This window comes from Scyliorhinus canicula, chromosome 24 (assembly GCF_902713615.1).
Source record: "Scyliorhinus canicula chromosome 24, sScyCan1.1, whole genome shotgun sequence".
Lineage (NCBI taxonomy): Eukaryota > Metazoa > Chordata > Chondrichthyes > Carcharhiniformes > Scyliorhinidae > Scyliorhinus > Scyliorhinus canicula.
The window spans coordinates 19737410-19764628 of record NC_052169.1 but is presented as its reverse complement, the minus strand read 5'-3'; the positions used below and the strand labels follow the sequence as shown (position 1 = coordinate 19764628).

At 47.2% G+C, this 27219-nt stretch overlaps 1 protein-coding gene across 10 annotated transcripts in view; it reads left to right on the top strand.

The window, feature by feature from the left end:
* Positions 1-27219, top strand: part of LOC119956851 (zinc finger protein 609-like) — a 201607-nt gene that overhangs the window by 143163 nt on the left and 31225 nt on the right. For 6 of the 10 annotated variants that reach the window (XM_038784349.1, XM_038784351.1, XM_038784346.1 and 3 more), the window contains 3 exons: positions 8056-8143; positions 11484-13941; positions 26180-26323. In XM_038784349.1, the coding sequence (XP_038640277.1) occupies positions 8056-8143; positions 11484-13941; positions 26180-26323 (2690 nt within the window). The remainder of the gene's footprint in view (positions 1-8055; positions 8144-11483; positions 13942-26179; positions 26324-27219) is intronic. The other 4 variants (XM_038784353.1, XM_038784354.1, XM_038784352.1 and 1 more) reach the window with 2 other exon arrangements.

Below are 27219 nucleotides of genomic sequence, written 5' to 3'. Positions count from 1 at the left end.
GGGGAGGAGGGCGTAGTTAATACTAAGGACGACTGACAGAACAACAAGACCACATTGCAGAATTGGCCCGTCAATGGCGGACGAATTTCAATATCAACGAGTGAGAAATTTTGGTGGGGGAAATGGGGGAGTCCATGGAAACAAGAGTCTAAACTGAGGCGAGATACGAGCAGGCCTGGGAATATTGTGTGGGCTACCAAAGCCACAAGAATGGGCAAACCAAGCATTGGATGTTCATTTCAAATGGGATAAAACTGAAAAGCAGAGCCGATATGTTAAAGGTGTATGATTGGATTGGATTTGTTTATTGTCACGTGTACCGAGGTACAGTGAAAAGTATTTTTCTGCGAGCAGCTCAACAGATCATTCAGTACATGGGAAGAAAAGGGAATTAAACAGAATTCAAGAAAATACATGAGAATACATAATAGGGCAACACAAGATATACAATGTAACTACATAAGCATTGGCATCGGTTGAAACATACAGGGTGTAGTGTTAATGAGGTCAGTCCATAAGAGGGATAAAAGAGAGAGGTTAGTAATAATGTTAGCTTTAGAATTAATTTTTAAAAGGTTAGAACGAGTATAAATAAAGTTAAAAGTGGATCTGTTGAGGAGAGCTTGCAGAGAGTCGCCTCGCTCCGGCGCCATCCTCAGGAATAAGGCTTGGTTGGACAACACTTTTAACTGCTGAGTGGGTTTGGTTCGCCATGTTACAAAGAAACTGCAAACGTTATTTAAGAAAATAAGATTAGAACTTCGGGGGGGTTATCGTACCTTTCAGTAAAGAGTGAACCGACTCGGGCTCTTTTCGCTAAATCAAAGGGAAGGCTGAGGGGTGACCTGATAGAGGACTTTAAAATTGTTAAACGGCTTCAACAGGGTGAAACTAGCAATGATATTTCCATTCGTGTGGCGTCCAAAACTAGAATCCATACATATAAGATCGCTCAGAAGGAGCTGGCCACGTGTCTGTAGTTACTGCCCCCCTCGTTGTTGGGAAAGATAGTGCCTGAGGGTGGGGCAGGGGAGGGCAAGATCTCCAACATCTATGGGCAATTAATGGACAGGGAGAGGGCCTCGATGGAGGAGATAGAGGAAGTGGGAGGAGGCATTTGAAGGGGGGTTTGGAGTGAGGCCTTGCGGAGGATAAACTCGACCTCCTCATGTATGAGATTGAGTTTAATATGAAAATGAATGAATGAAAATCGCTTATTGTCACGAGTAGGCTTCAATGAAGTTACTGTGAAAAGCCCCTAGTCGCCACATTACGGCGCCTGTCCGGGGAGGCTGGTACGGGAATCAAACCATCCTGCTGGGTCTGCTTTAAAAGCCAGCGATTTAGCCCAGTGAGCTAAACCAGCCCCTTAACTGTAAACCAATACAGTTTAAACGCATGACAAAGACGCGCATGAATGGGTTCTTTCCAGAGGTGGTGGAGGACAGAGGTGTTTAAGGGGGCCGGTGAACCACACACACCGCTCGGAGGCTGGTGTTAGGGTGGCGGGCTCCGGAATGGGCAGCGGGGTGAGTGTGTGGCCTGTTGGAATTTTTACATTTGGAGAAGATACAGTTTGCCATTGGAGGTTTGGAGGAGAGGTTCGAATCCAGGTGGATGCTGTTCATCTCCTTCTTTAAGAGTTGGGCGGGGGGCTGTTTTTTGTTCTATAGTTATAAAACGGGCAAGTGGGGTGATGTGGTGGATGGGGTGTTTATCGTGAGAAATGTACAATGGTGGATGGAATATTGTGTTTTGTAAATAAAATTAAAATGTCCTGAATAAAAATATTTTTGAAAAAAAGATAGCTCGCCTTAACTAAATCTCAGAAGGAATTCGGGCAGAACCTCGTTACCTGGAGAGTGTTTCCTATGCTTCACTCCCACTTGGCTGGATTGAGGTGAATAACATTTAAGTGGAATCTAGATAAAAGTGCAAGAAAGAGCGAGGAATGGATGGAGATATTGTGAGGTGAAATGAAGTAAATAGTGTGGGAGGAGGCTCACGTGGTGTATAATTACTGCTGTGTTGAAAGACTTGTTTGTGTGTTGTGCACTGCATGTAGGCAGCACAGTGACTCACAATTGTTGGAACATCTGCGACCTGTGCTATTGTGTTGAATGAAGTGAGGTGTACTGGGGGGCCGTGCTGCCTGGCAGTGCCGGCTACAAGGTGTGTGGGCCAGGAGGGCTGTTATGCGAGGTCACCGTACCATCTCTAGCCTGTTTGAGGGTGTGGAGGGGGTTTATCAAAGAAAGGCCCAGGGTGAGCCCATGCAAATCTTTGTTTCAGCTGGAAAAATACTGCTAGTGATCAGGGAGAAAACCCGCTCGCATGAAAATGAAAATCGCTTATTGTCACGAGTAGGCTTCAATGAAGTTACTGTGAAAAGCCCCTAGTCACCACATTCTGGCGCCTGTTCGGGGAGGCTGGTACGGGAATTGAAACGTGCTGCTGGCCTGCGGTCTGCTTTCAAAGCCAACGATTTAGCCCAGTGAGCTAAACCAGCCCCTACATTAAAAACGTGTATTCAGGGCACCCCATTATCAAACCCCCCCCCTCATTATGCCACACAGTGTTCTGCATGCCTTGCACAGTGGGGAGGTTTGGCCATGCACTCTTTACAATGGAGCCTGTGTGAGGGTTTTTTTCCGTGTGCGGTTAACTCTGCCTCGATATAATTGATTTTGGAGGGATAGAAATCGATATGTCCACACCATCGGACATCTTCATGTGATCCCTGAATGTTCCCCAGCCTTCCTAACCTTCACTGCTCTGACCAGTTGGTGCATTCAGTCACAGGTCTTTGCAGTAACTTGAGTTTTTTTTTTGGAACCTCCAACTCTTGTTAAATCCTGTGCCCTTTAACGGTGGGTAAAAAGCGGGGGGAGCGGGTCACGCACACGCTGCTCTTTCAGCAGCGTGCTGCATGCGGCCTCCTTCGTGCCTGTGGTTGGCATTCAGCCCTTCATGCCTTCTGCGCCAGCTCTGAAAGGGACAGTGGTCAGCACTACTGCCTCACGGCGCCGAGGACCCGGGTTCGATCCCGGCCGCTGGTCACTGTCCGTGCGGAGTTTGCACATTCTCCCCGTGTCTGCGTGGGTCGCGCCCCCACAACCCAAAGATGTGCCGGGTAGGTGGATTGGCCACACTAAATTGCCCCTTGAAAGAGCGATCTGATTAGCCTCCCCCTCCTGCTCTTTCCCCGTAGCCCTGGACACCTTACCTCTAAATACAATCCCCATTCCGTTTTGTAAGTTACTATCTAATGTGCTTCCAGCCCCTACAGGCAGTGCAGTCCAGAAAGCCACAACCGGCTGTGTAAACAACCCTTATTTCCATTCTGGCCTTTTGGCCAATTACCTTTGACCTGTGTCCTCCGATTGTTCACATCGCTGCCAATAGCTACAGTTTTACTTTTTTAAAAAAAATTTAGAGTACCCAATTCTTTTTTTATCCAATTAAGGGGCAATTTAGCGTGGCCAATCCTCCTACCCTGCACATCTTTTTAGGTTGTGGGGGTGAGACCCACGCAGACACGGGGAGAATGTGCAAACTCCACACGGACAGTGACCCGGGGCCGGGATCGAACCCGGGTCCTCGGAGCCATGAGGCAGCAGTGCCAACCACTGCGCCACCCTACTGCTCTGAAACAATTTCACTTTATCTACCCCATCAAACTCTTGATAATTTCGAGCACCTCCATTTAATATTTCCTTCCTATTCTAGCTGTTCTTCAGTCTAGTTAGTGACTGTAGTTCAAAATCACTGTCACAACAAGTGAATCAGGTATTTTTACCAGGTTCTGTTCTTGTTTGCCTTTATTCCCATCAGTGTTCAATGTGTTGATGTGTTTTTTTATTATTTGTTGCCAAGTAGTAACTGATTAAAGGTTGTTTCGTGTTCGGCAGCGCGCTTGAGGGAAGGTTGAGAGTGTCAGATCCCCTCGAGGTACAATAACTGTCTGTTGGGGTGGGTTCTGTGTCTGGAAAAGCATTGATTTCCCGAGGTTTATCCATCTGGATCCAGTCCAGGTCAACAGCCAATTTAATGATGTAATTGACCATAAATGGTACCAATTAATTAAAGGTCTATTCTGAGGAAGTGCAGATGTTGGAAAGAAAATTCCCAGAGCCAGGGGGAACAGCTTGAAATCCCAGCTGTGACTGACCATCACACACAGATCAGAGGACTGCTTCTTCCAGTGTTGGTGGCAGAGCGCATGAGGGTGTCTGCAGATTATTCTCTCTCGCTCTCACGTGCTCGCTTGCGCTCTCTCTCCCCCGTGCGCTCTCACGTCTCCTCCCCTCCGACTCGCTGGTTAAAGTCTCCTGAGGATTAAACAGATAAATTTGGGTTAATTTAGGGAACAAGGAGTGAAGAAATTGGATTCATCTCCAATTCCGGCTAATGTTGCACCCTGGCCCCAACAATAGCAGCAGCAACGTGCACTTTGTACAGACAAAAAGCCAAATACCGTGGATGCTACAAATCTGATATAAAGCAGAAAATGCTGGAAAATCTCAGTAGGTCTGGCAGCATCTGTGAATAGAGGAAACAGGGTTAACGTTTCGCGCCCATATGCCCCATCAGAGCTTCAGGATGGGCATTCCTGGAAGGGGAGCATTTCTGTCGCTGCTTTTAATACAAGAAGTCGCTCAGGAACCCAATGAGAGAAATCTTGACACTGATCCAAGAAAGGAAATACGAGGAGCGGTGGCCAAGGAGGGAATTCGGGAGATGTTTAGGGAATGAAGTGCAGAGTTTGGGGCCTGCCTGCTCAGCTGAAGGAGCACTGTAACAACGTTGGGGGTCAAGGCCCTGGGCTACAAGCTGTTAAAATGCCCAAGTCATGCTTCAGCAGTACCTTCTCTTCCATTGAAGTATTGGGCCCCATATCTAAGGAAGGATGTGCTGGCCTTGGAAAGGGTCCAGAGGAGGTTCACAAGAATGATCCCTGGAATGAAGAGCGTGTTTGAGGAATGGTTGAGGACTCTGGGTCTCTACACGTTGGAATTTAGAAGAATGAGGGGGGATCTTATTGAAACTTACAGGATACTGCGAGGCCTGGATAGAGCGAACGTGGAGAGGATGTTTCCACTAGTAGGAAAAACTAGAACCAGAGGACACCATCTCAGACTAAAGGGACGCTCCTTTAAAACAGAGATGAGGAGGAATTTCTTCAGCCAGAGGGTGGTGAATCTGTGGAAATCTTTGCCGCAGAAGGCTGTGGAGGCCAAATCACTGAGTGTCTTTAAGACAGAGATAGGTAGGATCTTGATTAATAAGGGGATGAGGGGGCAGCACGGTGGCCTAGTGGTTAGCACAGCTGCCTCACCGCACTGAGGTCCCAGGTTCGAATCCCGGCCCTGGGTCACTGTCTCTGTGGAGTTTGTACATTCTCCCCGTGTCTGCGTGGGTTTGGCCCCCACAACCTAAAAACAAAATGCGCAGAGTAGGTGGATTGGCCATGCTAAATTGCCCCTTAATTGGAAAAAATAATTGGGTAATCTAAATTTAAAAAAAAAAAATAAGGGGATCAGGGGCTATGGAGAGAAGTCAGGAGAATGGGGATGAGAAAAATATCAGCCATGAATGAATAGCGGAGCAGACTCGATGGGCCGAGTGGCCTAATTCTGCTGCTATGTCTCATTGTCCAAATTTAGGCTCTTTTTGTACAAAGTACAGAAACCTCTGGAGAACTATAGTTCATAGGGAGCACCCAGGTGAGGTTGCGTGTATTTGGGGAGGAGAGACCGACTGAGTGACACTGGCTGGGGGCAGAGGAGCCTCCGCTCAGGCCTTGTCTGCATGTTAAGGGAGTTCCAGACTGGAAGGTGTCCTGTGGAACAAAGTGCTGGAGTACAACCATTACTAGGCATGGTCTGCCCCCTGCAGGCCGGTTCAAGTACTGTGGCTGCTGGCTGAGGCACTGGCATTTCCTGTTGGCTTCCGTCAGTCTGCAGTGTCTTTTACAAGATGTACTTGGTCTGACCTGGCACGGTGGTTGATATTTGTAATGTAAATCGTCTCGTGATCAAACCAGAATATGTTGCAAATCCACGACCTATTAATATGGAGCAGCACACTCTCCATCCTGTTCTACTAAGGATCAGTCTCCAGATCCATCAGAAAACTGCAAACCCTGGCAATCTTTAATGTCCGTGTTTGTACATAATATAAATAACCGGACAATAAGTGAGGAACTTGTCACCTAATAAAGGCAAATTACTGCAGATGCTGGAATCTGAAACCAAAAGAGAAAATGCTGGAAAATCTCAGCAGGTCCGGCAGCATCTGTAGGGAGAGAAAAGAGCCAACGTTTCGCTTCCGGATGACCCTTTGTCAAAACTTGCCACCTAATGTTGGAGTTCACGCGGTGTTTGTAAAGGCAGAGGTGCAATGTCCCAAATGGCCTTGTTCTGTCAGCAAAGTTTGATTCTGTAGCCTCTGGAGTACATTGGATTGGATTCTGGAGTGCTGGCACTCCAGGTAGACAATGTGTTTGATTTGCTTATCTATATCCTGTTCTGCAGGAGCTGGGCAAGATAATTGCAGTACAGCGTGAACACTGAAAGATATTTTGGACTTGCTTTCCGTTGGGCAGCTGCCAAGTGGCAAGTGCTTGCTTGGAATAAATTGGATCTGACTTTGCTCTTTTGAGGGCTGGCACCATTAATGCCATGCCAGCTGACCCGCCATGGTTAGTTTACAATGCGGCTCGAATTCCGTGTCTTTTTCATTTTAGAAACAGAAACTTGGCCTGGTGTCTTTTGACGATGCAAAGCGGTTTGACAAAGAGACTACACGGAACACTGGCTTTGTTGTACTTGGGTCAGTGCGATGCTTTGTTTGTTGACCCAGACTGGCAGCGAGCCCCCCCCCCCCCTCCAGGATGTTGCCAATCGTTGCTGGGTTCGCTGGGGTCATTTGCGATGGGGTTTGTACTTGATAAATGGGAAAAATAACCTGCGTAACCGCGTTCTGCTGGCTGTGACAAGTTGCAGGAGTCAAGGCCTCTCAATTGATCCCATTTTTCACACCGCCTATTTCTCTGCTAAAGTCAGCGTCGACACGCGGATCAGCATTGACTGTTCCGATAAACAGGGCCACAGGCGGACACGTAAATGTCTAACAGGACTGAAATCGGAAGCCGTATTAAGATGGGAGTGGGCCGTGCTGACCTGTACCTGCGTTGAAAGCTTGAATATGTAATGAAGGTTAAGCTTTAATGTGTCCGTTGCCTCTCCTGGGAGCTTGGATCAAAGGGACAAGTTTACCAGATCTCTCTTGCTCTATTTTAAAGAAACACAATTTGAGTACAAGCTAAATGTTTTTTGACCCCGGTATACATCTTGAAAGGATCATGGTGGGTTGGTTGGGGGGGGGGGGGGGGCAAGCGGGGCAGCGAATGGACTGAAATTGTTCCGCTTCCTGCTTCATCTAGGGTGAACCCAGAATACAAAGCCGCATGCCCACAAATCCGAGCTTCCTGCAGGATACATCCTGTTAGTAAATCCTCCAGCTCCCTGAAGACTTGGCTTACTTAAGAATGTGGTACATTAGACTTGGGGTTGGTGTTTTTTAATTAAATCAAAGGTTATATGGTCCTCCGAGTTACTGAATATTTCATTTTCATTGTTAAGGAGAAAATACACCATCAGATAAGATATCAAACAAATAGAAGCCCAGTCCCCGACTTTATAAAACTCAGAAAGAGAATGTAAATGACCGAGAATTTAATAAACTCAACCAGACGCCGTGTGATCTCAGGACTTTTAATACAAAATGCGGAGGGCAGTCAACCTTTCTATTCTGTAAATTAAGGCAACCTACATTTTGCAATGTATTGTAATTATTTGTATACGGAAATGTTCATAATTGTGTAATCGTTTCGTTATTTCATATGTAATTTTATTTTAATGATTGCGCATAACTAATGTTATGAATTATGATTACTTGTTGTATTTGTGTCATTGTCATTTAGCACATGCCACAATGATGATTTACCAGTGATCTCATGTCCTCTCTTTCTCTCTCTACCCTATTTGCTAGGTGTCCTGGTGGTGAATGTGACTTGGCGCAACAAGACGTACGTTGGAACTCTTTTGGACTGCACAAGACATGACTGGGCACCCCCAAGGTGAGCAGAGGGGTAAAGCTGTGGGGATAAAAGAGACATGCAGTGTAAAGATTTTCAAATTGTTCATTGGGCGCGGGAGCCGCTGGATGGACCAGCATGTATTGCCCATTCCTAATTACCCGTGAGACGGTGGTGGTGAGCTACCGCCTCGATCCGCTGCACGTGCCTAAAGGTTCACTGCAGCGATTTGCTGGTTCGGGTTGCACGTTTATGGGCACAGTGATTAGCGCTGTTATTTCACAGCATCAGGGTCCCAGGTTCGATTTCCGGCTTGGATCACTATCTGTGCGGAGTCTGCACGTTCTCCCCGTGTCTGCGTGGATTTCTTCCGGGTGCTCCGGTTTCCTCCCACAGGTCCTGAAAGACGTGCTCGCTAGGTGAATTGGATATTCTGAATTCGCCCTCGGTATACCCAAACAGGCGCCGGAGTGTGGTGACTGAGGGATTTTAACAGTAACTTCATTGCAGTGTTAATGTGTAAGCCTACTTGCGACACAGATAGAATCATAGAATTTGGAGCAGCACGGGGGTGCAGTGGTTAGCACTGCTGCCTTACGGCGCTAAAGTCCCAGGTTCGATCCCGGCCCCGCGTCACCGTCCGTGTGGGGTTTGCACATTCTCCCTGTGTCTGCGTGGGTTTCACCCCCACAACTCAAAGATGTGCTGGTTAGGTGGATTGGCCATGCTAAATTGCCCCTTAATTGGAAAAAAAATAATTGTGTTCTCTAAATTAAAAACAAAATTGGAAAAAATTAATTGGGTACTCTAAATTTAAAAAAAATCATAGAATTTACAGTGCAGAAGTAGGCCATTCGGCCCATTGAGTATTCACCGACCCCTGAAAGAGCACCCTACCTAAGCCCACACCTCTACCCTATCCCATAAACCAGCAACCCCACCTAACCTTTGGACGCTAAGGGACAATTTAGTGCTACAAATCCACCTAACCTGCACATCTTAGGACTGAGAGAAGAAACCGGAGCACCCGGAGGAAACTCACGCAGATACAGGGCGAACGTGCAGACTCTGCACAGACAATGAACCAAGTGAGGAATCGAACCCGGGTCCCTGATGCTGTGAAGCAACAATGCTAACCACTGTGCTACCGTGCCATCCGATTATTATTGTTGTACAGTACTGTTAGAGAAGAAGTTTCCTGAAGGAACGCCGACGTATTTCCAAGTCAGGCTGGTGCCTGGCTTGGAGGGGAACTTAAAGGTGGCAGTTTTCCCATGCGTCTGCTGCCCTTGTCCCTCGGACTGGTAAGGGTCATGGGACATTGAAATGGTAAATAGATGGGTGGCACTTTGCACCCCAGTGTACCGGTTGTACACAGCAGGGGTCATGAGGAAAACTATTCCAGCTTAAAGATCCCAAATGAATCTACAGTTTCTCGGCATACCATCCAGATGTGCCTTTAACTATCACAATGTTCGCCTCCATTTTGCTGGGGTTCTTACTACTGTGTCCATTTTGTACAGGCAGTTCTGTGATTTGCGGGTTCCTCTGTGCTCTCGTAATCACTCAATACTTTCACACCTGTTCTGCTGTCCCGATCATTCAAACATTATTTTGATGAATTTTTTTGAGTTATCCAATAATTTGAAATAAGCAACATACATTTTGCAAAGTCAAAACTTGAAATAAGGAACTTTGAATTAAGAGTAGACTTTATGGTTCAATAAACACTTTGAGGATTGGAGTCCCCGTTTCCCAGGCTGCTCTAATTGAGCTCTGGAGTAGTGGGTGTTACTTTTATGTTAATTTTAATCTCTAATCATCTTTTTATTAAATTTAAAGCACCCAATTCATTTTTCCCAGTTAAGGGGCAATTTAGCGTGGCCAATCCACCTACGCTGCACATCTTTGGGTTGTATGTGTGGTGGGGGGTGGGGGGGGGGGCACGCAGACACGGGGAGAATGGGGCTGGTTTAGCACAGGGCTAAATCGCTGGCTTTGAAAGCAGACCAAGGCGGGCCAGCAGCACGATTCAATTCCCGTACCAGCCTCCCTGAACAGGCGCCAGAATGTGGCGTCTAGGGTTTTTTCACAGTAACTTCATTTGAAGCCTACTTGTGACAATAAGCGATTTTCATTTAATTTCATTTCAACGTGCAAACTCCACACAAACAGTGAGCCAGGGCCGGGAATCGAACCCGGGTGCTCGGCGCCATTAGGCTGCAGCACTAACCACTGTGCCACCATGCTGCCTTACTTGGAAATTATCTTAAAAGATTGAAGAGTTTTTAGTTGCTACGAGGATATAGCATCAATCTACCTCAGCCAAGAGTGATTGGATATGGCTTGGCACCCCCAAATGTTCCTGGTCTCACCTAGTTTACTGTGGGGCAGTGTCAAGCAGAAGCCAGATGATTCCCTGCAGTAACAGAAGGTTATCAGCGGAAGAATAGTTCTGAGTTGCTCTTCCCCACTTGGTGATCGTATCGGAACCGCAATGGAAGAGGTGGAGAGGGGTTACTGGGCCACAGCTAGTGAGTAAATCATCAGGAATCAATTTAAAAAAAAAAGTTTTTAAGAAATTAAATGCATCTGTTTCTCACTTGATTTCTCAATTCCCTAGCCTGGCACAAGCCTCACTATGATAGGCCATTAGAAAATATCCAAGAAAACCTGTGATACATCCTGCTCTAATAGATTTCCAGCCCTTTTAACTCTATGAGAAAGCTTGTGGGTCTTCCCTTATTTCTTGAGGAAGCCATGGGTGAGAACCTACCAATGGAAAAAGCTACTGCAATCGACGCTCGGATTTGCCTTCACTGCAGAGCTAAGTGCTGTCCTTTCCTGTGGTTTTTCATAGAATCCCTACAGTGCAGACGGAGGCCCTTTGGCCCATTGAGTCTGCACGGACCCTCCGTAAGAGCCCTCTAACCAGGTCCACCCTACCCTATCTCTGTAACTCCATAACCTAACCACACCCCTGGACGCTGAGGGGCAATTTACCATGGCCAATCCATGTAACTTGCACATCTTGGCCTGTGGGAGGAAACCGGGGCACCTGGAGGAAACCCACGCAGACACGGGGAGAACGTGCATACTCTACACAGCCAGAATCAAACCTGGGTCCCTGGCGCTGTGAGGCAGCAGTGCTACCCACTGTGCCACCGTTCATGTACTTGGAATCTGTTGCCAAAGCATTAATAGCCTTGCTTTCTCCCCGTGTACAGATTAGGTGTCATAAGTAGCTCAGCCCTTTACTGGTCACTAGATCTTTTTCATTGTCTATCATACTTGGGTCCCAACCTCATTTAAACAAGAAACTCGACAGGTCTCTATGATGTTCTGCTCACTGCCGTCATTGACTTTTATTTCCCTTCTCTAGGTTCTGTGAATCACCTACGAGTGACCTCGAGATGAGAGGAAACAATCGAGGGAGGGGGAAACGAGCCCGCCCCAACACAAATGCTCCAGTGGTTGAGGCCAGCCCAGTGCCGGACAACAAAGTTGTCAACAAGACTCGGGCATGCACGAGTAGCAAGGGGCGTCGGGGCAGTCAGAACTCCTCCGAGCGACGCACCCCAACAAACACAGTCGAAGACATCAAGGCGAGTCCTTCAGCGGGCAACAAGCGGAAAACTAAACCCGCCCCAGACTTGGATTTAACTTCGAGTTCTGAGGACTCCAAAGGAGGGAAACGGATGCGTTCAAACTCGCGGGGAGCAGTGACCCCGACTCCAGTCACAGCACTTAAAACTGAGCCCCCCGTGCCTGAGCATAATTGCCCATCCCCTGTTCTCATTGACTGTCCCCACCCTAACTGCAGCAAGAAGTACAAGCACATTAATGGCCTCCGGTATCACCAGGCCCACGCGCATACAGACAGTGATGGTAAGCTTGAGGGAGACATTGACAGCGAGGAGAAGAACTCGGATGGCGAGGACTGCACCCAGCACCCGTTGCTGAGCCAGGACTCCAGTAGCTGCAATGGCTCTTCCAGCTCTCACACATTCAACCAGGCAAAGGGCTCCATGTCGCCTGCTCGCTCGGTCACACCCAAAGGGAGGAGGGAAGGCAGCATGGAGGCGCATAGCCCTTCCCCTGCCTCAAAGCTCAGTACCGGGAAGGCCTCTGGTAAAAAGAAAGGCCCCTCAGAGGCTGACCCTGAGTCTGGTGGGATGTATAATATTGAGTGTGCAGAAGAAGGGCCCCCAATTGCCAGCCCAGGCGAAGATACAGGCAACGATGGCGATGATTCAAGTGAAAAGAAATTGGTCTTGGAGAAGGAGAAACCCAAGAAAGCAAGCAGCTCGAAATCAGAAAAGCTGCCCCTCAAAACCAAATCAGCCCGGCCCATTGTCCCTGCCATGCCAGCACAGATATACACTTTCCCCACTGCTGCTTTCACTGCCTCCGGCCCAGGGCCTGCTCCAGGTCTGGCCACCACTGTGGTCCAAGCACTGTCCAAGAGCCCCCCACTCAAGGCCATTCAGCCCAAGCCGACTATCATGGGGGAGCCGTCTACAGTGAACCCAGCCCTCACCCCCCTGAAAGAGAAGAAGAAAAAGGAGAAGAAGAGGAAGGACGCCAAGGAGACCGCGAGCCCGAAGCCACTGGGGAAAGGAGGGAAGCCCGAGGATGGCAAAAGCCCTTTCCGAGACTCTGCTGCGGATTCTACGCCCAAAGGCGAGGGCCTCCTGAACGGTTCTTCTGAGTCGCACGAGAGCCGCTTGGCAAGTATCAAAGCCGAGGCGGACAAAATCTACAGCTTTACCGACAATGCGCCAAGCCCCTCCATAGGCACGGCCAACAGGCTAGAAGGCACTGGCTTGGTCACGCCTATAATACCTTTGCATGTGGTGACGCAGAATGGGGCTGATAGCTCTTCGGTCAAGACCAATAGTCCAGCATATTCTGACATCTCCGATGCGGGAGAAGATGGAGAAGGGAAGGGAGAAGGGGCGAAAGTCAAAACGTCATCTCCGGACCAAATGGCGAAGGAAAGTGCCAAGAAAGCATTATTCTCCTCCTCCTCCTCTTCCTCCTCCTCCTCATCCTCTTCGTCAAGAACTCAGCCGCCTTTGACTAAAGAAACTCATTCTCCTTACTATCAGGGCTATGATGCCTACTACTCCCCGAACTACGCCCACTCGAGCCCTGGGGGTACCGGTAGCGGTTCAGGGGCAGTCAGTCACTCAGTCAAAATCAAGAAGGAGATGGATGAGGAGGGTGTGGAGGTGAGGGTCAAAGTTGAGAGTGCAGAGGATAAAAAGATTGAAATGGGCAGCACAGGCCATCATCCTTCAGTGATCCAACAAAGACCCCAAATGTACATGCAGCCTCTCTATTATGGTCAGTATGCATACATGCCCCAGTACGGGTACAGTGAGCAAGGGTACCACAGTCACGTGATGAGTACAAATCCAGCCTACAGGCAGCAATATGAGAAACTGTGCGAGGAGCAACATAAGCAGAGGCAAGAGCAGAACCGTGGGAAACACGGCACTAACGACGCTGACAAGAAACAAGAGCATGGCATGAAAGACCGAGACAGGGAAGAATGGAAGCAGAAGTCGCCCGCCTCCGCCACGCTGTCGAAAGCCCCCAGCTTAACCGACCTTGCCAAACCAGTGCCCAACAAGCCCAAGGAACCAACGGACTCCATGAAATATGCCATCATGGCAAAAGCAGACGATGCTTCCAAGCTGCAATCCCAGCAGGCTGAGGGATTAAAGATGAAATTGACTGAGGGGAGCCACCTTGGGAGGGAGGTGTGTGAAACAAAACCTGGTCTGGAGTCGAGCAAACACTCGGGAATGGATCCAACGCTATGGTACAGACAGGTGAGACCAAACTCTGATACCCCATGGCTTATGGTGTGTTCTGCAATAACGAGATGTCACCTTTTAGCCAAGAATATTAATTCCCCCATTGGGGAACCCTAAACCCCATCAAAACAAATCTACCAAATGATAACCACACCGGCTCCCCGTGAAGGATTCACTTTTTGTATCTTTTGCTTCAACATGAATTCGAATCAATATAAATTAAACCTGAATTAACCGTAAAACAACACTTAAAATTAACAAGTAAATTTCTCTTTAAACAGTCAACACAATAAAAATATGTCTCTCAAATACCTACACCAGCCACCAGATAAATATCACCATGTGCGGTTCTAAAGTTCGGTGTCTCTGAAACAGAAGATCTCACTTTTTACTCAGTCGATTAGGCCCTTGAGTTCCGTTCATCACAGCCGTATTCCCCCGAGACAGTTGCCACTCAAGCGGCATACTCTTGCAGCATCTCCTTAGCTAGGTTCACAATAGTCTTGAAAGCACAGATTCTCCAGAGACTCCTTAATCCGATACTTTAAAGCACCCTGTGAAACTCTCCCGTTGACTGGCAAAACTGACGCGACAGCAGTAAAATTATCCAATTCACAATCTCTTCTCTAACCTTGTTCTTTAGCTTTCTGACCTGTTGCCATAGAGTTATAGACGTTTACAGCCTGGAATCAGGCCCTTCGGCCCAACTTGTCCATGCCGCCTATACACACACACACACACACACACACTCTCTCTCTCCAAATGTATCTCCTCTGTTCTCCAATCTGCTGCTACTATTTGTTCTTTCCAACAGTCGCTTTTTTGCCTTCTCTCTTTCTGGCCAAATAGCCTTTTTGCATCTTCCTTCCTGTTGCTACTGCTTCCAGATCAAGAACCGTCAGACCGCATGGACTAATGTTTCGTATTATCCAAGATATTTGCAACTGATTCCTTTACAATTGGTGCAAATTCTTCAAAATTCTTTGCTAACATTCCTTAAAAAAAACAAATGCAGAATCCCAAAACATTTAAAAGAAATGACAAACTTTACTTCCTGGTTGTCACGAGCTACATGTTGAATTAACCTGACACTGTCAATACCGCGCTCGATTGAAGCCCAGGCATTTGTGATGTGTGTTCTAAACAGCACAGTATCAATATGCAAACAAAACTGATACATGAGTAAAGAACAAAACTCTAATTAATGCTACCCCCCGCATAGCCCAAAGTGCTTGATGGCCAGTAAATTACGTTTTGAGATACACTGTTATCCTGACAACAAATCTGATAACCAATTTGCACACAGAAAATTCCAATACTAAGGTTACAGGATAAATGAACAGCTAATCTGCTTTTTGTTGGTTGGTATTGACTGGGAGATGCTAGTTGGCCATGACACGAGAGAACTTTCCCTATTTATTTTAAAATATTGCCATGGCTTTCCCATATATCCACCTGAACATGGTCACATTTTAATGTCGTGATCAAAAGGTGGTTTCTCCGTCATCCCAGCGTTTCCTTAACAGCATCCTGAAGTGTTAAGTCATTGAGTGAAACTTGAGCCCACAATCTTCTGACTCGACAACAACGGCAGCCTACATTTATATAGTGCCTTTAGCATCCTGAGGCACTTCACAGGAGCGTTACAAAGCAAAGCATGGCGCAAAGCCACATGAGGGCGACGTTGAGCCAAAAAGCTTTGTCAAAGAGGTAGGTTTTTAAGGAGAGCCTTAAAGGAGGAGAGGTAGAGAGTTGGGGAGGTACAGGGAAGGAATTGCAGAACTTGGGATTTAGGCTAATGAAAATTGGGGATGCACAAGAGGCCAGATTTAGAGGAGTTAAAGATATCTCAAAGGGTTGGAGGAGATTACAGAGATGGGGAAGGAGGAAGGCTGTGGAGGGATTTGAAAACAATGAGAATTTTTAAATTAAGAGATTGGTTGACTAGTGTAGCACAGGGGGGTGATTGGGAAAAGGGACTTTGGGGAGGTAGTGGTATTGTCACCGGACTAATAAACCAGAGACCCGGAATAATGCTCCGGAGTTCCCAGGTTCAAATCCCGCCACTGCAGTTGGTGAAATTTGAATTCAATAAAAATATGGAATTAAAAGTCTAATGATGACCATAAAACCATTGTTGATTATTGCAAAAACCCATCTACTTCACTGGTGTCCTTTAAGGAAGAAAATCTTACCTTGTCTGACCTATATGTGACTCCAGACCCATAGCAATGTGGGTGACTCTTCACTGCCTCACGGGCAAATTAGGGATGGGCAATAAATACTGGCCCAAACTGCGACACCCGCGTCCCATGAACGAATAAATCGAAAAGCATGGACAACAGAGTTTGGGATGGTCTCCAGTTTGTAGGATGTGAGAGGCCAGCCAGGAATGCATTGGAATAGGCGAGTCCAGAGGTAATGAAAGGCTTGCATGAGCGTTTCAGCAACAGGTGAGCCGAGGCAGGGGTGAAGTTGGGCAACGTTACGGAGGTGGAAGTAGGCGGTCTTACTGATGGCATCAACATGAGGTTGGATTGTTACCTCAGGATCAAACAGCTCAGGGCTAAATCGCTGGCTTTGAAAGCAGACCAAGGCAGGCCAGCAGCACGGTTCGTTTCCCGTAACAGCCTCCCCGAACAGGCGCCAGAATGTGGCGACTAGGGGCTTTTCACAGTAACTTCATTTGGAGCCTACTCGTGGAATAAGCGATTTTCATTTCATTTCACATGCTCCCAAGCTTGTGAACAGACTGGTGTAATCACAGGCTGTTGCCAGGGAGAATTGTTTTTATTCGATATTTCTTTTAACTTTAGTGCTGCAGCTGTACAAAACTCTGGTGCGGCCGCTCCTGGAGTACTGCGTGCAGTTCTGGTCACCACATTATAGGAAGGATGTGGAAGCTTTGGAAAGGGTTCAGAGGAGATTTACTAGGATGTTGCCTGGTATGGAGGGAAGGTCTTACGAGGAAAGGCTCAGGGACTTGAGGTTGTTTTCGGTAGAGAGGAGAAGGCTGAGAGGTGACTTAATAGAGACATATAAGATAGTCAGAGGGTTAGATAGGGTGGACAGTGAGAGTCTTTTTCCTCGGATGGTGACGACCAACACGAGGGGACATAGCTTTAAATTGAGGGGTGGTAGATATAGGACAGATGTCAGAGGCAATTTCTTTACTCAGAGAGTAGTAGGGGTATGGAACGCCCTGCCTGCAACAGTAGTAGACTCGCCAAATTTAAGGGCATTTAAGTGGTCACTGGATAGACATATGGATGAAAATGGAATAGTGTAGGTCAGATAGGCTTCAGATGGTTTCACAGGTCGGTGCAACATCGAGGGCCGAAGGGCCCGTACTGCGCTGTAATGTTCTATGATGTATTTTATTTTGCAACTTATTTCAGCTAACAATGCGCAATGTTGCTAAGCAGAGCGATGAGTGTGAAATATTAGATAAAATAAGCATAGTGAGAGAGGATGTACTGGAAGGACTGGCATCCATGAAGGTGGATACGTCACCAGGACCAGATTGATTGTATCGCAGGCTGTTGAAGGAAGCCAGGGAGGAAATAGCAGATGGTCTGAGGATTATTTTCCAGTCCTCACTAGATACAGGCGAGGCTTCAGAGGATTGGAGGTCCGCAAATGTTATTTAACAAGGGTGCGGGGGAAAAGACCAGAAAACTATAGGCCGCTCAGTCTGACTTCGGTGGTGGGCAAATTATTGGAGACAATTCTACGACGGGATAAACCGTCACTTCGAAAGACGTGGATTCATCAGGGATAGTCAAACATGGCTTTGTTAGGGGAAGGCAAGATCGTGTCTTTTCTAACTTAAATATTTTGAGGATGTAACAAGGAAGATTGATATGGGTAGTGCAGTGGATAATGCCTACATAGATTTAAATAAGGCATTTGACAAGGTGCCACATGGCAAATTGGTCAGAAAAGTAAGATCTCCTGGGGAACGGGAGTGTAGAGAGTTGGCCCAAAATTGGCTCAGTGACAGGAAACAAAGGGTATTTTTGACAATGGAAAACTGCTTCCACTGGTGTTCCACAGGGCTCGGTATGGGTGATTGCGCATTTGTCGTATGTATTAATGCGTTAGATTTTAATGTGGGAGGCAGGATTGGGAAATTTGCACAAAAATTGGCCTTGTAGTTGATTGTGAAGAGGATAGCTGTCGACTCCAGAAAGATATCAATGATTTGGTTGAGTGGGCAGAGAGTGAGTGGCAAATGGAATTTAATCCGGAAAAGTGAGAGGTCATGCATTTAGGAAGGGCAAACAACGCAAGGGAATGGTCAATAAACAGGAAGATATTTAGACGGGTTGAGGAAGTGAGAGACTTTGGGGATGCATGTCCACAGGTCCTTGAAGGTGACAGGACAGGTAGACAAGATGGTCAAGAAAACATATGGGATTCTTTTGTTTACTGGGCCAGGTATTGAATGAAAAAGCAGGGATCTAATGCTGGAGCTGTATAAAACGCTGGTTAGGCTACAGCTGGTGGGTTTTGTGTATAGTTCTGGTCACCACATTACAGAAAGGATATCATTGCTCTGGAGAAAATGCGGACGAAACTGACAAGAATATTGCCAGGGTTTTAAATTGCAGGAGAGATCGAATTGGCTAGGGTTGTTTTCGTCAGGACAGAGGCGGCTAAGGGGTGACCTAATTGAGCTGTACAGAATTAGGAGGGGTTGGACGGCATGGAGGCGCAATGGTTAGCACTGCTGCCTCCCGCGCCGAGGTCCCAGGTTTGATCCCGACCCTGGGTCACTGTCCATGTGGAGTTTGCACATTCTCCCCGTGTCTGTGCGGGTCTCAGCCCCCACAATCTAAAGATGTGCGGGGTAAGTGTGGATTGGCCACGCTAAACTGTCTCTTGATTGGAAAAAAAAATTGGGTACTTTCAATTCATATTTGAAAAGTTTAGAAGGGTCTCGACAGCGTAGACAGGAAAGACTTGTTTGCCCGAGCGGGGGAACATAGTTTTAAGGTGATTAGTATAAGGAGCAGAGGGAACGCGGGGAAAATATTTCTCACCCAAAGGGTGAGAATCTGGCATTCACTGTCTAAGCTGGTGGTTGAGGCTGGATCTGTATCTGAAGTGCTGGAACCTGCAAAGCTATGTAGCAGGTGCTGGAAAATGGGATTAAAATGAGCAGCTAGTTCCTTTTTTGGCTGGCGCAGGTAGGATGGGCTGAAGGGCCTCTTTCTGTACCCAAACATTTCTATGGTACAATATTCCAACTTGTGCATTAGCTTTTCAGGGTGAGAAAAGTCGAAAGAAACCTAACTTCTGCTCTAACATTGATTCCTATGGGAACCTATGATTCACTTAAAGTCGGTCGCTTAAAGTTGTAATTTTCAGGATCGCAACGGCAACTTTAAATGAGGGTGTGCTGCTTCTGGGAACTCTTACCCTGCCTTTTTGTAACTTGGGTGGTCGGTTCTAAAGCCAACCTGTGTGAGATCTGAAAATCATGTGAATGTTTTCAGAGGTTTGCTTTGTCCCTCTCGGACGTTGGTCTGTACATCATCAGATTCTGGGGATCACGTGAGTTAGTGTGGAGGCCAAAAAGGCCGAATGACCCTCGGCTTGAAAAATTTGAAAGTTATTTTTATTAAATAAAAGGGCTTTTAAAGACTCCAAATTGACGATCAAGACTCAAGCCCTTGAAACCATAACGATTCCACAAAATGTCATTGATGGCTGTTGAGTCAGGTGATCCCCTCTTGGCAGTGATTGAGAGTCACATACTTCACCTCATTGTCCTTGAGTTAGACTGGGTCACAATCAATCAGAGTTGGCAGACATAGGGTGGCTTTGAGCTTGAGCCAATGAACATCACTCATTGTATAGAACACATGCGTCACTGGCTTCATTAGGGGAGAGAGCAGAGGGGTCAGGGGTCAATGAATTAAGCATATAAAAATATTTGAAGGACCTCCGAGGGGTTGCCGGGGGGGGGGGGGGGGGGGGGAGGGGGGTTCATTATAAAAGTGTGCACTTGGAAAATGACTGCCACCTGTACCTCAACATGAGTTTTTTGTCTGACGGGCAGTGCAGAGAAAAGTATATGTACACTTACAGGAGAGGATGCCATCCATTGCCATTCTTCCCAGAGCTTCCGATACTCTTGGCATAACTGGTTGAAATCTATGAGAAAAAATATTGTAAAACTATCCGGGGGCGGCACGGTGGCGCAGTGGCTAGCACTGCCGCCTTACGGCACCGAGGACCCGGGTTCGAATCCCGGCCCTGGGTCACTGTGCGTGTGAAGTTTGCACACTCTCCCCGTGTTTGCGTGGGTCTCACCCCCACAACCCAAAGATGTGCAGGGTAGGAGGATTGGCCACGCTAAATTGCCCCTCAATTGGGGAAAAAAACGAATTGGGTACTCTAAATTTAAGAAAAAAAACTATTCGAGAATGGCCTCAAAAGGAACTGCGTAACTGGGGGTAGGGTTCAAAATTAAAAGCTAATACGGAGTTATGTTTCAGCAAAGCTAACACTTTAACATCTCCAGATTTTCAGTGTTGCAATAGTAACTCCTCCCCCCCTCCAAGTTCCAAGGAAAACATATGCCACAGATTTGCAAGTACCAAGTGATACCTCTGTGCCTGTATTAATGATGGTGTCATTATACTATTACTTTAGCTGGCATCTTGATATATCTTCATTAGGAATCAGGCTTGAATTATCCAGGGGCACGTTCATCCATTTAACACTTGGGCTAAAAAGAGTGTATGTGATTTAAATATGAATGGGTACCCAAAGTCATGTTTTCTAATGGCATCACGGTCTGTCAGAAACACAATTCCCCAATGATCCCATTCAGCAACAGAAGCAGCAGCAGTTCTGGTTTAAAGGGGCGTTCCCAAGATATAACCCATTTTAGTGTTAAAATGTTGCCAGAAATAGTGTTGAGGTGTGTGCACTTCCGCAATCGTTTTTATATAGATATTTTTAAGCCTTTTTTGAAATTCAAACCTGTTGTCACTGCTAACTACTTAATTAACTTGAGATGTGACCATGGTGGAGGAGTGGTATTGGGCGGCACAGCAGCACAGTGGTTAGCACTGTTGCTTCAGAGCGCCAAGGACCCAGGTTCGATTCCCGGCTTGGGTCTGTGCGGAGTCTGCACTTTCTCCCCGTGTCTGCGTGGGTTTCCTCCGGGTGCTCCAGTTTCCTCCCACAAGTCCCAAAAGACGTGCTTGTTAGGTGAATCGGACATTCCGAATTCTCCTTCAGTGTACCTGAACAGGTGCCGGAATGTGGCGACGAGGGGATTTTCACAGTAACTTTTATTGCAGTGTTAATGTAAGTGTACTTGTGACACTAATAATAAAGATTATTAAAAGATAGGACAAAGGTCAGCCAACGCTCCCCTTCCTTATGCCAGTGACTCCCGAAAATACTGATCATCATTATGGATGCGTGGACTGGTGAGGACTGGACTGAACGGATCTGTGCTGCATCTCCGAATCACTCGCTGATGTTCATGGTCCAAGCCAATGCATGACAATCAAGTGTTGAGGTGAGCTGGTCACAGGGGCGTTGACTGGCACTGTTCCAAGAGAGCAAAGGAACTAGGAAAACAGGGTAGGGCATATTTGCTCTTTGGAATACAAAGTTTTATCCAAAGGATTTAATCTGAACTGCTAGGAGTATCGTCATTCCACAAGTAGCTTGCATATTGCCCTGTACTGTTCTAGTCTACTGTGTCCGGAGTGTGGAACAGCTTTGCGTTTGTCACCCTTCCATGTTTTGGGGAAGGAAAAACTCCAAACAACATAATCTTGAGGCGATGTTCGAATTAGTGGCATTTCAGACAGTCTCCATGTCAAAACCCAGTCTTAGACTGAATTTGCAAGAGGTCTTTGCCAATTTTGGATGGCCATGTCTCTGTCATAACCAATCAAATGGGCCACGGGGAGGCTTTGTGTGCATTTCATATCGAGCTGCGCCATATGGGTCCCTGCCCGTTTGAATTTACATTAGCAAAGCCTGGCTTCTGCTTTCGTGAAGCCATCTGCTTTGTCTGCCAAACTTGAGGAAGGGAAGCACATGGTGTTTTGGTGGCTATTTGGATTGTAACGTTGTTTCCTGCTAATAATAAGGATTGTCGATTGGCTGAAATGTTTGGTTCGGATCATAAAGGGCAAACTGTGACACAACAGACTGCGACTAAGAGATCTGGCAAGAATTCTAACTCCCTGTGACAGAGAAGCTTACTTTTTTTTACACAAGTGCAATAATGGTTGTCAAGTTAATTGAGAAACGCAGGGGCAGCACCGTGGTTAACACTGCCGCCTCACGGCGCTGAGGACCCGGGGTCGATCCCGTCCCCGGGTCACTGTCCGTGTGGAGTTTGCACATTCTCCCCGTGTCTCCGTGGGTTTCACCCCCACAACCCAAAGATGTGCAGGGTCGGTGGATTGGCCACGCTAAATTGCCCCTTAATCTGGAAAAAAATAACAATTGGGTACCCATAATTTATTTTAAAAATAAATAATTGAGAAATGCGATTGAGGTTCGATCACCTTTCCTGAACAACAGCCGCCCTGGCGTTGACACATGTTCCAAGCTGTCTTCTCGAAGCTTCTGGACGATAGGGAAATATTTTGTCAGATGTGTTCAGGATTGTTGGGGAAGCTGTTTTCAGTGAGTGTTTTCCATCATAGAACATAGAACAGTACAGCACAGAACAGGCCCTTCGGCCCTCGATGTTGTGCCGAGCAATGATCACCCCACTTAAACCCACGTAACCCGTAACCCAACAATCCCCCCATTAACCTTACACTACGGGCAATTTAGCATGGCCAATCCACCTAACCCGCACATCTTTGGACTGTGGGAGGAAACCGGAGCACCCGGAGGAAACCCACGCACACACGGGGAGGACGTGCAGACTCCACACAGACAGTGACCCAGCCGGGAATCGAACCTGGGACCCTGGAGCTGTGAAGCATTGATGCTAACCACCATGCTACCGTGAGGCCCATCATAGGCAGGATCGGAAGCATTGACACATGCAACAAGAATAGAGCCAGACTCTGAATGGGCCATGCCATTTTCTGGAGGGGTGGTTGGAGGGATAGCTTGGAAGGATATTTCTAATAGCTCACAGGTGGCCTCAAACCTGGACTGAGACTCGAGTATCTATTGCAAAAAGGTTGTTTGTCCAAAATGAGGAGGTCCTTCCCCTCTGCAGTGACAGCTTCCCTGTTGAGCAGGAGAGGTTTAATCTGGGTCCACCCAATGCAGTAGGTCAGGCACCACTGATATCGCACCATTCTGTTTCGGTACAACACAAAATGGAACAGATTTGGCGCTGTTAACAGAGAGAAGAACCTCGGAACTTTCTCCCGTCTCTCTTCGAAGTCCGCAGCCCGTGTGAAATAGAGTTAACTGCAGGAAGATCACGAATTGGACCATCCGTCTGTGTGGCTGTACCTGATGTCAATGAGGTGGCAGTGGAGACACTAATTGGTCCCAATGTTCCTGCACTGGAGGAGAGGAAGTTTCCGACTCTGGAATACCATCCTCAACTCCAGTTAGGAATTACCTGTGGCATCAATTCAGCTGAGATGTAGCCGCAATCGGGTAGTCTGCTGATGCCGCTGCCAAAGTGTGCACCGACACCTGTACCTCAACAATGAGTTTGTTTGTCTGAGGGAAAGTGAAGATAAAGTATGTATACATTTACAGGAGAGGATGCCATCCATTGCTGTTTATCCTAGAGCTTAAGTCACAGAATCTGGAACTTTCTGCCTGAAAAGGTGGTAGAGGTGGGAACCCTCACAACATTTAAGAAACATTTAGACGAGTGATTGAAACGCCACAGCACACGAGGCTACAGGCCAAGTGCTGGAAAAGGGGATTAGAATAGGTTGGTGCGTGATGGCCGACGCAGATGCGATGGGACGAAGGGCCTCTTTCTGTGCTGTTAAACCCTGTGACTCTAATAAATCTTCCTCTGTGAGGTCTGAAACCTGACGTCCCTGCAGCCATTTAACTTCTCATTTCAGTCGATGCGTTCCTGTCAGCTGAAGGCTCCGACATGGATCACTGCCATTTTGGATGGTCTTACTTCATTGAGTCCATAATGGGCTGGGCTTGGAGACCTTGCTCAAAGTTTCTTCCGCAGGTAGAAGTGAAATTCCCTCTTGACGCACATTGTGATTCTCTTTTCATTCTGGAAAGCACCCAGGGCAAGTTGAGTGGACATAACGGAAGGTATGAGACTCCTATGTAGATGCACCATCGAAGTACAGTGGGATCCTGTACGTGTGAGACCCAAAGCCATTGGGTGTTGAGCTGGTGGAATGTTCCGGAGCTACTCCAAGCCCACAAGACATAACCCCCTAAGAAAAGTATTAAACCATTCCTCTAGGTGAAGGGTCACTACTGGTTTAAACCAATCTCCAAAACAAGTATCTAAAGCATATTTTCACACAAAGTGCTCAGTAAGTTGTGGAATGATTTACCACAAGAGCTTATTGAAAATGAGGACATTTAAATGGAATTGCTTAGGTATTTGGGAAGAGTAAAAGAATTTGGGGAAATGGGGTTGACAGCCCAGCACAATAGGCTTGAAGATCCTCTTTCTGTGGTGCAACGATTCTCTAAGTGTGGAAAAAAACTTGTATGGACTTCTGGTGGCGGCCATAGAGTGAGTGGTCGCACATTTGGTGGCTCCCACTCAAGGTGGATTTTGTTGGTCCTTCCCCACCCGTATGGGTGTTTTTTGAAGGCAAAAGAGGTGTGAGTGCCTCGGGAAGCTAATACTCCTCTGGTGAGGCTGGTGTATGGAGCAGCGGACAGCAAGTGCCACGAGAAAGAGGGAGTAAATGTGTACATTTAACGGGCACTGTTCCCCGGCTTGGGCCTTAAATTTAGATCTGCGGTTTAGCCAAGGCCATGTTGCCCATTGTCATTTGATCTAGAATGATTCTCCCAAAGTGCTCTGCGGGCAATGAAGTACCTGTGAGTAGTCACCGACATTATTGCAACCACAGGATATTCGAGGAAGTAGCAAGGTCTCTCAAACAGCCATGTAATGGGGGTGGCACAGTGGTTAGCACTGCGGCCTCACAGCTCCAGAGACCCAGGTTTGACTCCGGCCCCAGGTGACTCTGTGCGGAGTTTGCACGTTCTCCCCGTGTCTGTGGGTTTCCTCCGGGTGCTTCGGTTTCCTCCCACAATCCAAAGATGTGCAGGTTAGGTGGATTGGCCGTGATAAATTGTCCTTAGTGTCCAAAAAAGGTTACGTGGGGATAGGGTGGAGGTGTGGGCTTAAGTAGGGTGCTTTTTCCCAGGGCTGGTGCAGACTCGATGGGCCGAATTGCCTCTTTCTGCCCTGTAAATTCTATGATTTGTCTATGATGACCAGATAATCTGTTTCAGTGATGTTTGTTGAGAGTACATATCGGCGAGGAGGACTCCCGGTTGTCTTTGAAATAGTGAACATGGGATCTTTTGTGTCTTCCTGGGAGCACAGACAGCACCTCGTCTTCGACCTCTCTTCCAAAAGCCAGCACTCCCAACGGGGCAGCACTCCCTCAGCATTGCACTGGAGTAGCGACCTAAATAATGGGTTCAAGCAGTTGTACTTGAACCTACAACCCCTCCGATAGGAGTGAGAATGTGATCACTGAGCCACCCTCGGCTGCAGTTCATCTTGTACCGAGACGTAGTGATTGTATTTCTTCAAATTCCTCTAAACTAAACTGACAATTTTTCCTAAATTGTTTGGGTGGGGGGGGGGGGGGGGGGGGAGGGAGGGGGGGATTAAATGTCAGACTCCTGGTGGAAGTGCAGTCACTAGTACCCAACTTTCCCTGCTCACTGTGATTGCGACTGGCTGCCTTTTGTTCACACGTTTGTCCTGTGGGGACCGTTGTGGCTTTTCCTAACTTCCTCAAACCTGCTTACCATAAGCAGATGCGGTGCCCAACTCCCTCTTGACGCACTATTTTAACAAGCTTGCGTCTCAACATCCCCTTCCTCGCCCTAGGGGCAGAGTTGTGAAACGTAAACGGAGATTCACTATAGAGGACCAACGGAGATATGCAGCACCAACGGAGAACGTGATATTAGAGTGGTCTTAAAAGGAAAGGTCCTCCATATAACCACATGTCATCGAAGACTAGAGAATACTCGTACTGTGTAGAGAAGATCTCGGTTTGCAGACTCCTGCCTGCTATACCTGTGGCGTGTAATCTATCTGTTTTTGTATTTATAGCAGATTACAGAAATAGAACCTGATCCTAGCTCATTTACTCAGTACTGCAATTCATTACATCTTGTACCGAGACATGGCAGTGACTTTAATTCTTCATCACTAAAGGGACTCTCAAGATGCCAGCTTATTCATTCCTGGAGAGAGGTGAGAGGCCGCTCCCAGTCGCCCATTCGGGAAATCCTTAGACGTATTCTGTATTTGTTAGTTATAATCGTGTGTGTGTGTGTGTGTGTGTGTGTGTGTGTGGCACTTTAGAGCTGTGTGTGTCTCAGCATTTTGGTTGCATTGGGGATTCTGCATGATGAATTTTCACTTCATTCATCTCTTCACCGTGGTGTAGAAGTGTTTGGACAAAAGAAACATCAATGCTGCATTTGAGGCCAGCAACTGACAATCTGCCGGCAGTTAAATTCAATCTTCGCATTGAGTGCATGTAAAATTGCACTGTTGGTGGGCGGTAAATTGAATACAAGAGTACAATAGAAACTCACTGGGGAGCTGGAAACAGGACACGTGGAAGTTCACCAGAGAGGGCCAGAAATACTTCACGTGTGTTTATCTGAATATGTGGCATATACTGTACCAACTAGAGAACAGTGACAGATGCAATATATTCCATTAGGAGGAATTTGACAAATTAGTTTTACATTTTCTGATACCCTGTTGAGTGTCTCTACCTCGACTCAAGCTATGTTGAGAAATCCCTTTTAAAGAGAATGTAGAATAGTGACTCTCTGCAACAGTACTGGAAGTTCAATTTGGTTAGAATAGTAGAATGATTCCAGCACAGGAAGCCAATTGGCCCGCCGTGTCGGTGCCAGCTGCTAGCGCAGCTCACCTAGTCCCACTCTCCTCACAGCTCACCTAGTCCCACTCCCCTCACAGCCCACCTAGTCCCATTCCCCTTACAGCTCACCTAGTCCCACTCCCCTTACAGCTCACCTACTCCCACTCCCCTCACAGCTCACCTAGTCCCACTCCCATCACAGCTCACCTACTCCCACTCCCATCACAGCTCACCTAGTCCCACTCTCCTCACA